This window comes from Podarcis bocagei, assembly GCF_964188305.1.
Source record: "Podarcis bocagei genome assembly, chromosome: 1".
NCBI lineage: Eukaryota > Metazoa > Chordata > Lepidosauria > Squamata > Lacertidae > Podarcis > Podarcis bocagei.
In genome coordinates, this window is record NC_138125.1 from 80,655,535 (window position 1) to 80,670,283 (window position 14,749).

The 14,749-nt window shown below is 43.8% G+C and overlaps 1 protein-coding gene across 3 annotated transcripts; it reads left to right on the forward strand.

Moving 5' to 3' along the window:
- The first annotated feature begins 1,157 nt into the window (after positions 1–1,157).
- LOC308573555 (synaptotagmin-5-like) lies at positions 1,158–13,677 on the forward strand. Of its 3 annotated transcripts, none has more exons than XM_081170646.1 (7): positions 1,158–1,322; positions 2,688–2,904; positions 4,145–4,260; positions 5,547–5,942; positions 10,318–10,437; positions 11,515–11,626; positions 12,846–13,677. In XM_081170646.1, exons 1-7 carry the CDS (start codon positions 1,236–1,238, stop codon positions 13,145–13,147), a joined length of 1,350 nt encoding a protein of 449 aa, XP_081026772.1. In that variant the 5' UTR covers positions 1,158–1,235; the 3' UTR covers positions 13,148–13,677. The 3 variants fall into 3 exon arrangements, with proteins under 3 accessions (XP_081026772.1, XP_081026773.1, XP_081026774.1); XM_081170647.1 differs by having other exon boundaries at positions 2,742–2,904; XM_081170648.1 differs by having other exon boundaries at positions 2,745–2,904.
- Positions 13,678–14,749: the final 1,072 nt, after the last annotated feature.

The following is a 14,749-nucleotide window of genomic DNA, read 5'->3' on the forward strand; positions in this document are numbered from 1 at the left end:
CTGAGGTTAGTAAGATAGACAATGTGACATGTTTCAGAATTCAAGGGCTGCCCTCCCACATGAGCCCAGCTGTTGCACTGTTCTTGGTATGACCAGGAAGCCCATGCACCCCTGATCCCTCTGTTGCAGGAGAAATCTGGAGTGCCTCTTGGTTTATATGGGAATACCTTTCCCCCTGCTTAGGGCTACGAAATACTACTGTACTTTGCCAGCCCTCTTTACATGCTATTTCTATTGTTCCATTCTATTTGAATTTGTTTCCTTTGCTCTTGTGCCAAACTCTCTGCAAAATATCAGTTGGCTTTTAACAGGTGAGTAACTGGCAGTCTGGGGGACGCGGGGTGGGGCTGTGGGTTAAACCACAGAGCCCAGGACTTGCCGATCAGAAGGTTGGCGGTTTGAATCCCCGCGACGGGGTGAGCTCCCGTTGCTCGGTCCCTGCTCCTGCCAACCTAGCAGTTCGAAAGCACTTCAAAGTGCAAGTAGATAAATAGGTACCGCTCCAGCGGGAAGGTAAACGGCATTTCTGTGTGCTGCTCTGGTTCGCCAGAAGTGGCTTAGTCATGCTGGCCACATGACCCGGAAGCTGTATGCCGGCTCCCTCGGCCAATAAAGCGAGATGAGCGCCGCAACCCCAGAGTTGGCCACGACTAGACCTAATGGTGAGGGGTCCCTTTACCTTTACCTATGCTGAAAAACTCTCTTACCTATAGGAATGATGGTGTGTGCATGTCTCTCTGAGCACACATCACCCAGTTGGCCCCTGTTAGGACACTTGCATCCAAATTTCCATGGAATTCTATATTTCTAATCAGAATTCTGGAGCAATCTGTTACTTTTAGGAAAACACAAAGCCACCCCAGGTTAGTTACTCTTGCCCTAAACATGTGCTGGTTTCATGGTGACTGAACATACCTATTAAATTGTACGGTGCAATAGCTCTAGGAAGTTGGTTCCGTGTTGGCCAAGTACAAAACGCTTTGGGGCAACATAAATCAGGGGAGTGCAGATTCTCCATGTTTAGCAAGCAGGTAGCTAATAGATTTGGTGTCATCTGAAAGCAGTCCCAGATGCTGATCCTGAGCCTTAAAAGAGATCTGGGCACCTGGGCACCTGCACTTTGTTTTAGGAAAAGGAGATAAAGATCTTATTTTTCAGCTCTGCAGAATGAATCCAGATCAGTTGTATCCCAGTTTTCTTGCTGTATGAGGCAGAACTTGTTTTTCTGGTGAAGCATGCCAGCCCTTTCTGCACTGGAAGTCCTACACCACTTTTTTGCAGCAAGCACCAGGATCTCCCTTCTCAAGCAGGCGTCTGAAAAGGTATGATTCGAAGTTGTGGCTTGTGGGTGAGTGGGTGGGTGGGTGTGTTGTGGCAAGTGGAGGTGGTAGGTTCACAGTGTGCCAGGAGCTTGAGACACCTGTTGTAGGATAATCATAAGCAAACTGGCTCTCCTGTGGATTCCCACTGAGACATGATAACATGGAATATGCCTTTGTACTCTAGAGGACAATCAGAATTGTGGCAAGCGGTGCTTGCAAAGAGGAGGCACGGTGTGGCGTGTGGCTGCACTTTGCCAGCATTGGCATCTCCTCCTGAGTTCCAATGACTGAACATCCTGTGCACCGTCTGAGATTGTCTGCATCCAGCAAATCTGCAGATTGCCCATCCATTCACATGAACTAAGCAGCATAGCTTCTGGGAATTGGGTGCACTGAATCAGCATACCCAAGATCCCTCTCCCCTGTTGTGGCAGCAGCAGCCACAACAGGGAGAGTCAAGTAAGCATGAATAACAAGGCATGACTGACTCATCATTGTTTTGGTTTTTAAAGTTGGGGCACAAGATATCTGGAAAAGAATGGATAAATATATGTGCATAAAATATTTTGAAGAGAACACCTGTTAATATTTTGCACAGTACGATTGCTAAGCTGCAGATTCCATAATTCAGGACTGTAACTCAGGCAACCGCTTTCCCCCCGTTAGTTTTCACCTTCATTGGCACAGTTAAGGTTTTCACGTTGGCTTCTTTGGATCTTGTCTAAACTCTGCTTTCGCAGCGGTGACATGTCTGCATGTTGGCTTGAAGAACTGTATCTGCACTGCTTATTTTTATTAATAAGCAAGCTACTCAAAACAGGGTTAAAGAGATGGCCCCATAACATATAGGTTCCAGTGGACAATGTAAGGCTCATACAGGTCACTGGCCTGGCCTTCGCAAGCTGGATAGCTTGGGAATGCAGCTTGAAGGAAAGGGCAATAAGCCTAATTGAAAACTAAATTCTGGCCATGTAGATATGGTGTTATTTCACCTGCAGTTACATATTCAGGCATTTTGCAACACTTGCCCATTTGCTTTTGCTTTTTACATATTTAAAAGTTGAAACCTCTTATCTGAGTGATGGGTCTAGGGACAGGGGATTTTCCTCCCCAGTACAAAGCTGTGGTTCTCCATTCATGGTAGAGACCAGCCTTCAGTGGGGGGAAAGAAGGGGGTTAGCAGCCACATCAAATCCATTGCCTAGCTAGATCTGGCCTGCAGGCTTGCCAACCTTGTTTTAGGCCAGGGATTACCAATGTGGTACCCTCCAGATGTTCATTGGCCATACTTGCTAGGAATGATGAGGATTGGGAGCCCAACATCTGAAGGACATTGTTCCATGTGGTTCCATTTCCATGGTACAGATTGAACATGATGTGACTGCTAGTAGTCTTGAAGGGCATCCATTCTGTTTCCAGCAGGGAGCTATGACCCAGCCAAAGCTCAGCCTACTTCAGCTGCCCTTCCCCGATATCTGGAAATATGGCATGTTGGCACTGTCTGTTCTTCTGCTGGTGGTGGCATTAATCATTCTGACTTGCCAACTGAGCAGATGCCGGAAGTCCAGCAGATTATGGGAAGGTACGTTACAGAGAACATTGTGGATAAGAAGCATGTGTTCCTTTGGGTTGAACAATTATATCAAGGACTAAGCCAAATTAGGCGGAAAATCACGATGACCTATCACAAAAAGACAAGGCTTGTTGGAGTGTGACTTGAATAAGCCTCGCTCTCCTGGGTTTGCTTCTTACTCTTGTCAGGAACACTTGCAGCCTAACTAGGAAAGAACTGAAGGCAATTGAAGAGGTGCAACTGCTCTCTAGAAGAGCTTCCCCATTTGTGTCAATGGAGGTATAGCTCTGCGAGCGGATCCCCTTTCCACATCCCCTCTCCTTCCATTAATCTGAATGGGGGGAATTGCAAGCATGGAAGCTGCACAGGTGCATGAAAACACAAAGAGGGCATTACAGTGGTGCCCCGCAAGACGAATGCCTCGCAAGACGGAAAACTCGCTAGACAAAAGACTTTTCCGTTTTGGAGGTGCTTCGCAAAACAAATCTCCTATGGGCTTGCTTCGCAATACGACAATGTCTTGCGAGTTCCTGCGGGTTTTTTTCTAAGCCGCTAAGCCGCTTATCAGCTGATCCGATCAGCAGATAAGCCGCTAAAAGCCGCTAATAGCACTAATCCGCTAATCCGTCAATGGGCTTGCTTCGCAAGACGAAAAAACCACTAGACGAAGAGAATCACAGAACAGATTCTTTTCGTCTTGCGAGGCACCACTGTATATCTAGGTGCATGCTGACAAACGTGTGGCTCAGGTGCTGCATGATACCTATGTGAGCAGCTTTTCATTTTATTGTACAATACTCTAATGCAAAACTTGGTAGGAGGCATCATTTCCTTATGACCTCATTACTTTGTAATAACAATTTTCTATGGGTTCCTCCAACCAAGCAGAGGCTGGTCCACCCAGGAGAATGGGGCACTGCCCACCAACCTTGGTCTGCTCTCAGCCAGCCCCCACCTACCTGCTTTCGTACCTCCAGTTCAGCCTCCTCCTTAGTCTCAGTGCTACATAACTCAGAAGGGAGGAGGGTGGGGATGAAACTGATATTAGTTGGCTCTGCCTATCATTCACCCTAGCTCTGCCTATTGCCCTTTCTGTCTTCTGCCCAACCAGGGCCAATGGATACCACCCTTTCCTGCTCCGACCCATCAAGGATCCTTTTTGAAAAATATTTGTTCCTTCCCTCCTTATATTCATGTATGGACCTACTTGTCTCTGATGATATGCACTCAGCTATGTTTGTTCTTGCAGAAAGAAAATTTGCCAATGAAGCCCGGAGAAGGATATCAGAAGAGCTTGCCTTCGAGGGGGAAAGATCACAGACACCTCTTCTTGGCATTGCTCGAGAGTATATTCAAGAGGTCAAGGCAAGTATAATAATCCCTGGTTGCAACCATATGTGGAATTACCTGCCTGGGATTGAGTTTGGGGTAAATTGGTTGTTTCAATTTCATTGTTCTGCATGGGACAATGACAATAAAGATATCTATCAGTGTGCAGCTGTGCATAGCAGTGACTGGCTGGTGTTGATAACATCAGAACCCCACCCTTCAATCCCTGAAGTGTTTTACAACTCTTTTAAATGGGGTTTTGTTTTATGTTATTTTAATCAACTGAACCTATATAATTAATATAACATCTATATGAAGCTATTGGGAGCACTCGTTAGGAGTCTTGGAGCAAGGTGTCACTGGTATGCTGATGACATACAGCTCTAACTTCTCCATAACATTTGAATCAGGAGTGGTTATGCAAGCTCTGGACTGGTGTCCGAATGCAGTGCTGGATTAGTTGAGGGCCAATAAACTGTTTAAATCCTGGAAAAACAGAAGCTCTTTGAGAGGGTGATTTGCATGTCTGGGAGGTAGGCAAGTTACCCATTCTGGACAGGGTCGCACTTCCTCTGGAAGTGCAGATATGTAAGCTTGGGTGCTCCTGGGTACATTCCTGTCGCTAGAAGCCAAAGTGTGGTTGGTCAGCTACAGCCTTTCCTGGACAGGAATAGCCTGACCACTGTAGTTCATGCACTGGGGCTGGTTTACTGCAATGTGCTCTATGGATATCTGTTCTTTGGGAGCTCCAGCTGCTGCAGAAAGTGGCGGCCAGACTGCTGAAGGGGACACCATTAGACTGCTAATGGTGATAACATCTGCAGTGGCTGCCCATCCACTATTGAGCCAGGTTCCAGGCCCTTGTATTAATTTATCTTAGGTTCAAGATACCTTAGGGCTGCCTGAACACTTCTTTCCCTGCTTGATCACTGAAATCATCCATAGGTGCGTCACTGGTTGTCCCACAAGCTGATGGAACTCCTTGGACATCTACATGAAACTGAGCCTTTCATTGGCCCAGCCCTGTAGAATACAGATTCAGTAGGCGTCTTCTGCATTAACCTTTAAACATTTGCCGAAGACTTTTCTATGCTGCCAGGCCTATGCAGACAATTAAGAAAAACATTTTCTGTAATAGCTAGTGATCTGTGTTTTTTAATTGTGTATTTATAATTGTTGTAAACCACCATTTGATCGTTTTAAAATGGTGGTATACAAGTATTTTTTATGAATAAATAAATACGCCTATAACAGTTCAACCCAATGCTTGTTTACTCAGAAGTCAGTCACTTTTAAGAGCACACCTTTCTCATTTTGTCCAGATCCAAAGAATCCAAAAGGAGCTCAAGAAGCTTGGGATCTGCTTTTCGCCACCAGCTTCAGAAAATAGCCATGAAATGGGCAACTTGAGTAGTGATGTAGTTGTTTCTGATGAGTATCCAGGCAAATTGAAGTTCTCGCTTCTCTACAACAAAGAGCAGCTGGAGCTCCTCTTGACCGTCACAGGAGCCCTGGGCCTACCCATCCAACAGTGCACCAATACCTTTGTCAAGGTTAGGCTGCTGAGCTGGGCCTCCTCCCAGTCTCCTGATCTCCAGTATATTGTCCACGAATGGCAGACCCACGTTGCAAAGAACTCCAGCAGCCCAGACTTTGGGGATCAGTTTACTTGTACTCTGCAGGAGGCCGAACTGACAACGAGCAGCATCAAGTTACAGGTGAGAGCGATAGTGGGTAGTCTTCTATAGTTTTACAGAAGGGCGCATTTAGAGAAGAGCTTCCCACATTCCTGGTTCAGTGTTTTAGCACTAAACTTCTGTTCCCACAAAAAAGTAGGCCAGATGATATGGGTGAGTCCCATGCTAGTGTGTCTCAGTGGATGGTAATGGAGTCTTGGTGAGCCTGGTTGTTGCTTCAGACCAAGCTGTAGCGCAAGCAGGTGGGGGCTCGGGTGAATCAGTGGCAGGCGGCTTCAAGGGAGTGGATATGCCCCAGAATATTAAGGAGGTCAGCATGGATAGCTCAGTTGGTTAGAGCATGGTGCTAAGAACTCCAAAGTTGCAGGTTCAATCCCAGTATGAGACAGCTGCATATTCCTGCCTTGCAGGGGGTTGGACTAGATGATCCTCAGGGTCCCTTCTCATGCTTCTGTTATGCTGATTCCTCTCCTCGGTAGCCCAGAGACCTGCTTCACCCAAGGTTCCTCTCTTCCATTCCTCTTCCCCACATATTTTTTTAAATAGACTTTTAAAATATTTTCTAATAAGAATTTTTATTAATTTTTCAATTACAATCCAATAATAGCCTCATTATAACAATACCAAATTATAATACAATTTCTAATACCATTCATTCAAATACAGCGGTACCTCGGTTTAAGAACAGCCCTGTTTACAAACAATTCGGTTTACAAACTCCGCAAAACCAGAAGTAATGTCCCGGTTTGTGAACTTTACTTTGGTCTAAGAACAGAATCTGAACGGTGGAAGGGCACCGGCGGCAGGAGGCTTCACTAGGGAAAGCGTGCCTTGGTTTAAGAACAGACGTCCGGAACGGATTAAGTTCGTAAACCAAGGTAACACTGTACTAAATTATATAATTTAGGTGGCCCCCTGCATGCTAGATTTGATGGTTTGATTATTTTCTTTATTTCTGCGTTCCAAAATCTTATTAATTTCAATTACATTCCAGTCAAAATAAGAATCCCTTATACAACAACTGCAATATGAATAACTTCCATTCGTGCTGACACATTAGATGATTTATAGAACTACAAGTGAGGCACTCAAGCTATATCCTTGTTCTTCCTGGTTGGCAATTATTCTGTCCGTGGTGTTTCTTCCTGTCCTTGTGAAATGTTATGTTGGTTTCCCCCCTGGTTGAAAATCGGCTGTTGCTGATTTTCAGTGTACATATAACATGAAAGACAGTTATAAGAAATATTTTTTAAAGGTGGAAAAAACGAAACAAATAGGAGGCATGTAACATAGGTTCGTCTGTATTTAAGGTGAGTAACAAAGTCCAGTCCCAAGAGAGAGAGATGAAAATGGAGGTTGTTCTCGTATAAATAAAGTATACTGAAGTCAAGTGTAATTCCAAATCTCCCAGGCTTGTAACGAGGGTTGCCTTGCAAATGTTGGTCTTGCTGTATGTATGTGTAAGAAGGCAACACCATATCATGTGGAAAGCATCTGGAAGTTCCAGCCCTTGTTTAAATCTCAAGTCACATCTACATGCAGTAAGGGGTGGTACCATCGGTCCAATGTGAGATTCTGAGCCATTTTCCCTTGAACTGCAATAGACAGTCGAGCTGCCAAAATCATGTATAGGTCCTCCCCACACATTTGAGAGGTGCCATCTCTCCTAGCTGAGGGAAAGACACAGTTCCCAGCCAGGAGGAGGAGGAGGAGGAGATACTGAACTCTTCTGCCGGCTCCTGATTCCTCACTGCAAATGTCCACCCCAAAAAGGCTCCAAAATGGAAGTGAGCCTAGCTGAAGAGGAGGGGGGGCCTGAGGGCAGTTGCAAGAGGAAAGCAGTGGCTGCAGGTGGGGCTGAGCACTCCTCCATCCCCCTATGCCCTGCAATCTTTGTTATCTTGTGAAGTGTGGATTGGCTGGGGTATACAGTGGTTCCTTGGTTCTCAAACTTAATCCGTTCTGGAAGTCCATTCCAAAACCAAGTGTTTGAAAACCAAGGCGCGCTTTCCCATAGAAAGTAATGCAAAATGGATTAATCCATTCCAGACTTTTAAAAACAACCCCTAAAACAGCAATTCAACATGAATTTTACTGTCTAACGAGACCATTGATCCATAAAATGAAAGAACTAATCAATGTACTATAAAATAAGACAGTATTGTAGATGATAAAAATTAACATTAATATTTTTTTCTTACCTGCACTGCTGATAGTCATTGTTTGGGTGGGGGGCTTTTAACCATTTCCACGGTCACACAATCAATCAGTCAGTAGCTGAACTGGGTTCCACACAGTCACAAAAACAAATTAACCAAAAAAGCCTAAAAGACAAAAACGCAAAATAAATAGCAAAAACAAAAGCACCAAACTTAATCCATTCCAGAAGTCCGTTTGACTTCCAAAATGTTCGAAAACAGCTTCTGATTGGTGCAGGCGCCCCAGAAACAATAGCCAACAGCTGCATCAGACGTCGGTTTCTGAAAAACGTTCGAAAACTGGAACACTTCCGGGTTTTTGGCGTTTGGGAACCAAGGCGTTTGAGAACCAAGGTACCATTGTAATTCATTGGGAATCTGATATAAGATACACGCACAGTGAAAGTGTAGATCTTGCTTGCAGTACCAGCCACCATACAGAAGCAGAGAAAGGTCCAGATCTGCTGTATAAATAGTAGGCTTAGAAAACAACTCTGGATGAAGTTATACACAGAAAAGAAAGCTCCAGCTTGGTAGGCTTTTCAGATACATACAGATGCGAAGCATCACCATTGCCCTAACACCAACTAACTAAGACTGAGACTTGCAAGCTGAAGTCTTATGACATTTCATACATGAAGCCGCTGTTCTCAAAATGAGGGAAGAAATTGCCTCAAAAAAACACAGGGCTCTAGTCATGTGGTTTGAGGAGTGGGGTGGGGCAGAAAACCCTTTCAAAGCATGTAACGATATAATTTCAAATTGTAAATAAAAAACTAGGTGCATCATAGATCTGAACTGCTGATCTTTCAGCTACCTATGGAGCAATGCCTCCATCTTGTGGAAATCTCAAATAAGTGCATGTCTTTCCTGCAACCATGGGGTACATGCGGTTGCCCTCTGTTCCACTTTGTTCCATTCCTTTTGCTTGGCTTGACACATGGTGCCCCATTACTGCTATTTGTGCATTTCCTGTCAGCGTATGTTTCCTTTTTTCTCAATATATTGGGCTCTTAAATTTTTTTTTTAAAAATCCCTCCCCCAAGCTTCTCAGGCTGCCTGGTGGACTACATACCTACATTTTATCTTGCATGTAGGAGAAACTGTTTTTGTGAGCTACACAAAAAAGCAAATGGATAAAATTTTGACGTGTTTGTTGATGAGGTGAATGAAATAGTGCTTTTATCAACCCCAGTGTGAAAGGGAGGCGGCAACTGAACAAATCAGATAATGGGAAAAGCAACAGCATGGGACTTGTGTTATAAGGAATATGGTGGGGTGTCTGTTCAAATAAGTGTAAAATAATTATGAAGGTTATTTCCCAGAAAATCAGTGTGGGGTAGTGGTTGTATTGTTGTACTATGGGTTCAAATCCAGGCCATAATTAATTAATGGAGTGCAAACTTTTGCACTTGGAATGAAAAGCAAAATATTCATGTGGAAATCACATTAATAACACCTGAACTGAGAAACAGCATCTAGGGTCAACTTACATGACGCAGGAAAATGTTCCTTAAGCAATTTGCGTGAGCAGAGTAAGGCCTGGAATTTCAACACCGTCTTACATATCTGAGTGGAAATTCCCCTGAGGTCTTATGACCTTTACAGGAAATACTGGGCTGTATTCAACTACGGTAACTCGGGCTTCCTCAACCTCGGCCCTCCAGATGTTTTCGGCCTACAACTCCCGCGATCCCTAGCTAGCAGGACCAGTGGTCAGGGATGATGGGAATTGTAGTCTCAAAACATCTGGAGGGCCGAGGTTGAGGAAGCCTGAACTGTTTCTCAGACTACACTCGGTTAGTCATGTCCACTAATTTTAATGGGTCTACTCTGAGTAAAGATTAATTGACTATGACCTATTGATTTGTCTTTTCAAACTTCATATACTATGGTGGTCTATGTGTAGAAATCTTCAGTTTAAATATTGCCTCACTTTTGAGCTCTTTGTGTGGCTTTAAGCAAACCACTATCTCTCTTCAGTCCACCATCCATAGGGATAATACCGTCGGCCTAATTTATAGGGCCATTAGTATATTATCATCATCATCATCATCATTTCTATGCATGAATTGCATAGAATTGCAGGGACAAATGCATGTGAAACATTTCAGGAATAAACACCATAAATCAATACAGATTATTACTGTTACTGTTATTGTTATTGTTATTATTTTATGATGTCAATTATTCCATAGGTTAAACACTTTGACAGATATTCCCGGCATATGCCTCTGGGGGAAGTGAGAATAGCTCTGAATGCACTTAATACTTCCAGAAAGATCGAATTCTGTGAAGAATTACAGAAGGCGACAAAGGTAGTGGGGGTTTTCTTCATTACTTTGGGAGAATTCTCAAAATCCTACATTAATTTTTTTATTACAAAATAAAAATTCCAGGTTATTGACACAGAAGGTGAGATCAAGAGTAGTGCAAGCAGCCACTTGCTCATGGAACGGGGCATCTACTTCCCTTTCTCACCCCTGCAGCCTTCAATTCACCCACAAAATCTGCTCCCAAGTGTTGAGGGAACACTCCAGAAATTATTTTGAGGGTGCCTGGTGGGGAGGGGGGTTAGAGTGGGATGGAAAAGGAGAAATAGAAAGTCCCTTTGTGCAAGTGGATTTCTGTCACACAAGGAGACTGCCACAAAGAGAGATCACCCAGAAAATTCTCAAAAGTACGAAGACATGATTTGTGCATTATCAGAGCTGCAGAGTTCCTATTTATAGATGGGATGCTTATAAATTTGCAGATGACATAAAGCTGGAAGGAACAGCTAACACCATAAAAGACAGAATTAAGATTTAATGTAATTTTGGCAAGCTGGAAAACCAAGCTGAAACCAACAAGATGAAATGTAAAAGACAACAGGCCCGAGGGATTTCAATATACATGCTGAATCTTACCAAATCAAATAAACAAGAAATTAACTGTTCTGTTGTAAGGAAAACAAGCAAAAGTACAACAACAAAAATTAAGCCAGTTTAACCAAACTCCTGGGTAGAACAGAAACATGCACACAATACATTCGAACAGATTAAACAACCAATGGCCTTAGTAATAGTTCCCACCCTGTTTTTCACTTAGAATAGCCCACTCTGTGCCAAGTAGACTTTCACTCTGTGGCTTTTGAACAACTTAATACCTTTCACCACCATGAATTGTTGCCCACAAGCATCCACAGGAAGAAACTGCCACCCCTTGTCCATAGAAGCAGAGTAAGAAACAGACACAAAATAAAAAGCGGGTGGCAATAAGCCATAGCTGATTTCTCTCTCCCCCATTCCAATCCAAAGGAAATTCCTGGGCCTCAAGGTTGGTAAGGCTGAAGGAGAATTGCAAGTGGATTTGCTGGCCTTCCCCTCCAGCGTTTCCCTTACATCTTTTCACAGGACACAGTCGGAGAAGTTCTTGTGTCACTGAAGTGTCTTCCGATCTCTCAGAAGATAGAGGTTGGGCTACTAAAAGTGAAAACTGCCTTCTTGTACAACAGTCCAGAGAAACGTAAATATATCTGTTTTCTTGTTCTTTGCCTGATGTTTGGGTGCTGCCTCCTTCGGACCTGCTGTCCCACCTGGAAAGAGGTGACTCACAAGAGAGGTGTATTCTTGAATATGTTGATAAAAACTGACCCAGAGATGTAGAGTCTTGGTATCATTAGAGCCAGATTAAAGTTCTACAGACACTGTAGCAGTAATAGTTGAAGGTGGAGAGTGTCTTGGGAAATGATCATTTTCTCCTCATCCCATGCATTAAAAGCATAAAGTCAATCTTGAAATCCCAGCTCACTATCTCTGTCCCCTTGAAGTTGTTTCAGGCTGTAGTGCAGGAAGTGGTCCAAAGATGTGACTGAAGAGAATGGATGTAGCATACTGCTGAAAGGCAATAGAGCACAAAAACTGAGATAGGTGGGCTGGAGAAATGACCAAATTATAATAATTGAAGGGAGTGGGGGAACTATATAGGGACCTGGACCCTCATCTTCTGATAAATGGAAGTCCAGCTTTGAGCTCTGACACCAGCAGATACAAAACTACAAGGCTTTTCCATACAAAGATGAGGACTACAGGCTTGCTTTTTTTTGTTTTACTGGAATATGAGTTTCATGTTTATCTAAACTTCCAAAAGATCTCTAGAACTAGGGCTACCATACATCCGGATTATCCTGGACATTACTGGGATTTCAAAGGTGGGGTGAATTTCCAAAAAGCAACACTTTGCCCTTTTGGGTTTTCCTTAAAAAAAAGCTCAAGAATGTTGGGGGTCTTCCTAAAAAAAAAGCTTTCGATGTATTCTGGTTTTTACTTTTTGAAATATGGCAACCCTACTAGAACCCTTGTTTTATATTCTGTAATTGCTTTCTTGCGACCAAGTTAGAGATTAATATGCATATCCAGTTTGCTCCAGAGTATGTTGTTCTTAGTGCTTCTGAAGCCTTAGCTCATTATATCTCATTTGCAGTGTTAGATTCTTCCTCCTTTTGCCTCTCCTATATGGCTGTGTCACAGACATTTGTAGTCCTCCCTCTCCCAGAGATAGAAGGTATTGCTGCTTCCAATAATCGTCAAATTCCTCCCTCTCAGCCTCAATGCAAGGAAAAGATAAATTATTAAATCTCTGCCCAGTTCAGAGGAATAGTTGTGATCTTGGGTCAATAACTCCAGAATTGACAGAGACTCTGGTGTTCATGTTGCCACTCCTTCTGATGCTCTTTCTGTTCCAGGTATATATGCAAGGATCGATGTCTTCTGCAATCTCCATAAGCAGAAGCATCAGAAATCCAAGCCCAAGACCCTCACATCAATTACTGTCTTCAATGAAACATTCCTGTTCCACCTGCCTCAGCCTATAGTTTGGGATTGTGCTCTCCTCATTTCCATTTATGAGCTGCGTCCCAGAAGCAAGCAGCTTGTAGGACAGGCTGTGCTGGGGAAACGAGGACCCAACGATATGAATGACCACTGGCATCGCATGGCACAGTCCATCCAGCACCCTGTCGCTAAGTGGCACCCTTTGCTCATTTAAAAGGAGGATTTTGCAGTTATGTGGATGTGCCCAAACTTTCCTCCTTAACATTGGAGCTTCAGCATCCAAGCAAGCCCTCTTAAGCAGAGGTGAATAATGACCGGCAGAGTTTGGTCAGAGCAGCAGTAGTAGAGGCCACGTGGCTTCTTTCATGAAAAACCTATTTCTTTTCATTCTCACAGGTGTTTCTATTGAAGAAAAGGATTTTCCCCCATCACTGCCACTGTGCCATTGTACTTTATAGCAAACAAGGATACTGGGCCAAGGGGCATAGATGGAAATCAAAGAAACGGTTGTGGGCACCAAAAATATACCCATTTCACAGAAGAAAAACTGGCAATGTTCAGAACCCAGCCCCCACAAAAAAAGAGAGCAAACAGCCACATGTGCCCCGTGACACTAAGAAAAAAGCAGGCAACTCTCCTGCCAAACAAGCAAGCAAAAAGCCAAAACAACTGTATGTTTTTTATTGGTGCCAAAGGTGGGTGTTCTGAGGGCTCCATTTGTGCTCACAGGCACTGCATTGGGGAACCTAAACACACTAAGAAAACACAGACACCCCCTTGCCATTAAAATAGTCAAGGGATGAATTGGACACGGAGAGGAAGAGGAATGGGATGCCTAGGATTGCATAGGAAACCTGTGTTCATTCTCCATTTTGAACTCAAGTTCTTTTGCCACATTTTCTGCCAGTGAAGATCCCATGTAGGATCCCTGACATTTCCAGTTAAAAAGATCGCAGCTAACATGTCTGGGGAAGACCTCTGCATGAGGGCCTGCAGAGCTGCCAGCACAGTAGTGAAGGGAGAACTGTGGCTCAGGGGTAGACAGCTCCAACTCCCTGGCAACGCCAAGTCAGGCTCCTGTCCGAAAACTCTGAAGCTGCTGCCAGTTAGTGTAGACAATGCTGGGCTTGGTAGGAAGCAGCTGCCTGTGTTCCTGACAGTTCCTGTGTTCCTGAACAGCCCTGACACTTCCGGGTATAGGGCGGTATATAAAGTCAAGAAATAATGATAATATAAGGGAGCTTCTGATAGAGATGAAAGCAAAGCTAAAGACACTTTTTTCATCACGAGTGATGAAAATCCACTGTGTGCCCACCCCACGCTGCCTCTACACTTCCAGTTCATGCTAGCAGATTGACCAGCTCCCAATGGGTTTCAGAGTCCGTTCAACTTGTGGGTACTGAGATTTAAAGCCCTACATAGTTTAGTGGACAGATGTTTGTCTTCCTCCCTAGTGGTCTGCTCAGTCACTGTGATGTTAATATGAACTGGGGTGCCCTAGTCATTCAAAGCAAGTGATGACCGGAGAGAGTCTTTTTGCTTCTGGTACGCCACCTCTGCAGTGTTCTCGGGGATGCTTGCAAAGTGCCTGTGCTTATATCATTTCAGTGCCAGGCAAAGAGCTTTTAAATGTTCCCACGCTTGATTCTCTCTCTCTCTCCCCCCCCCCCCAACACATCCGTCTATATCTATCTGTGGTTGCCTGCTGAGTTTTCATTGTTAAGATGTGCCATTTTATTGTGCTTTTTCATGTTTGGATGGAAATGGTTTTTGTATTCTTATTCTTCTTCTTCTTATTATTATTATTAAAGATTTT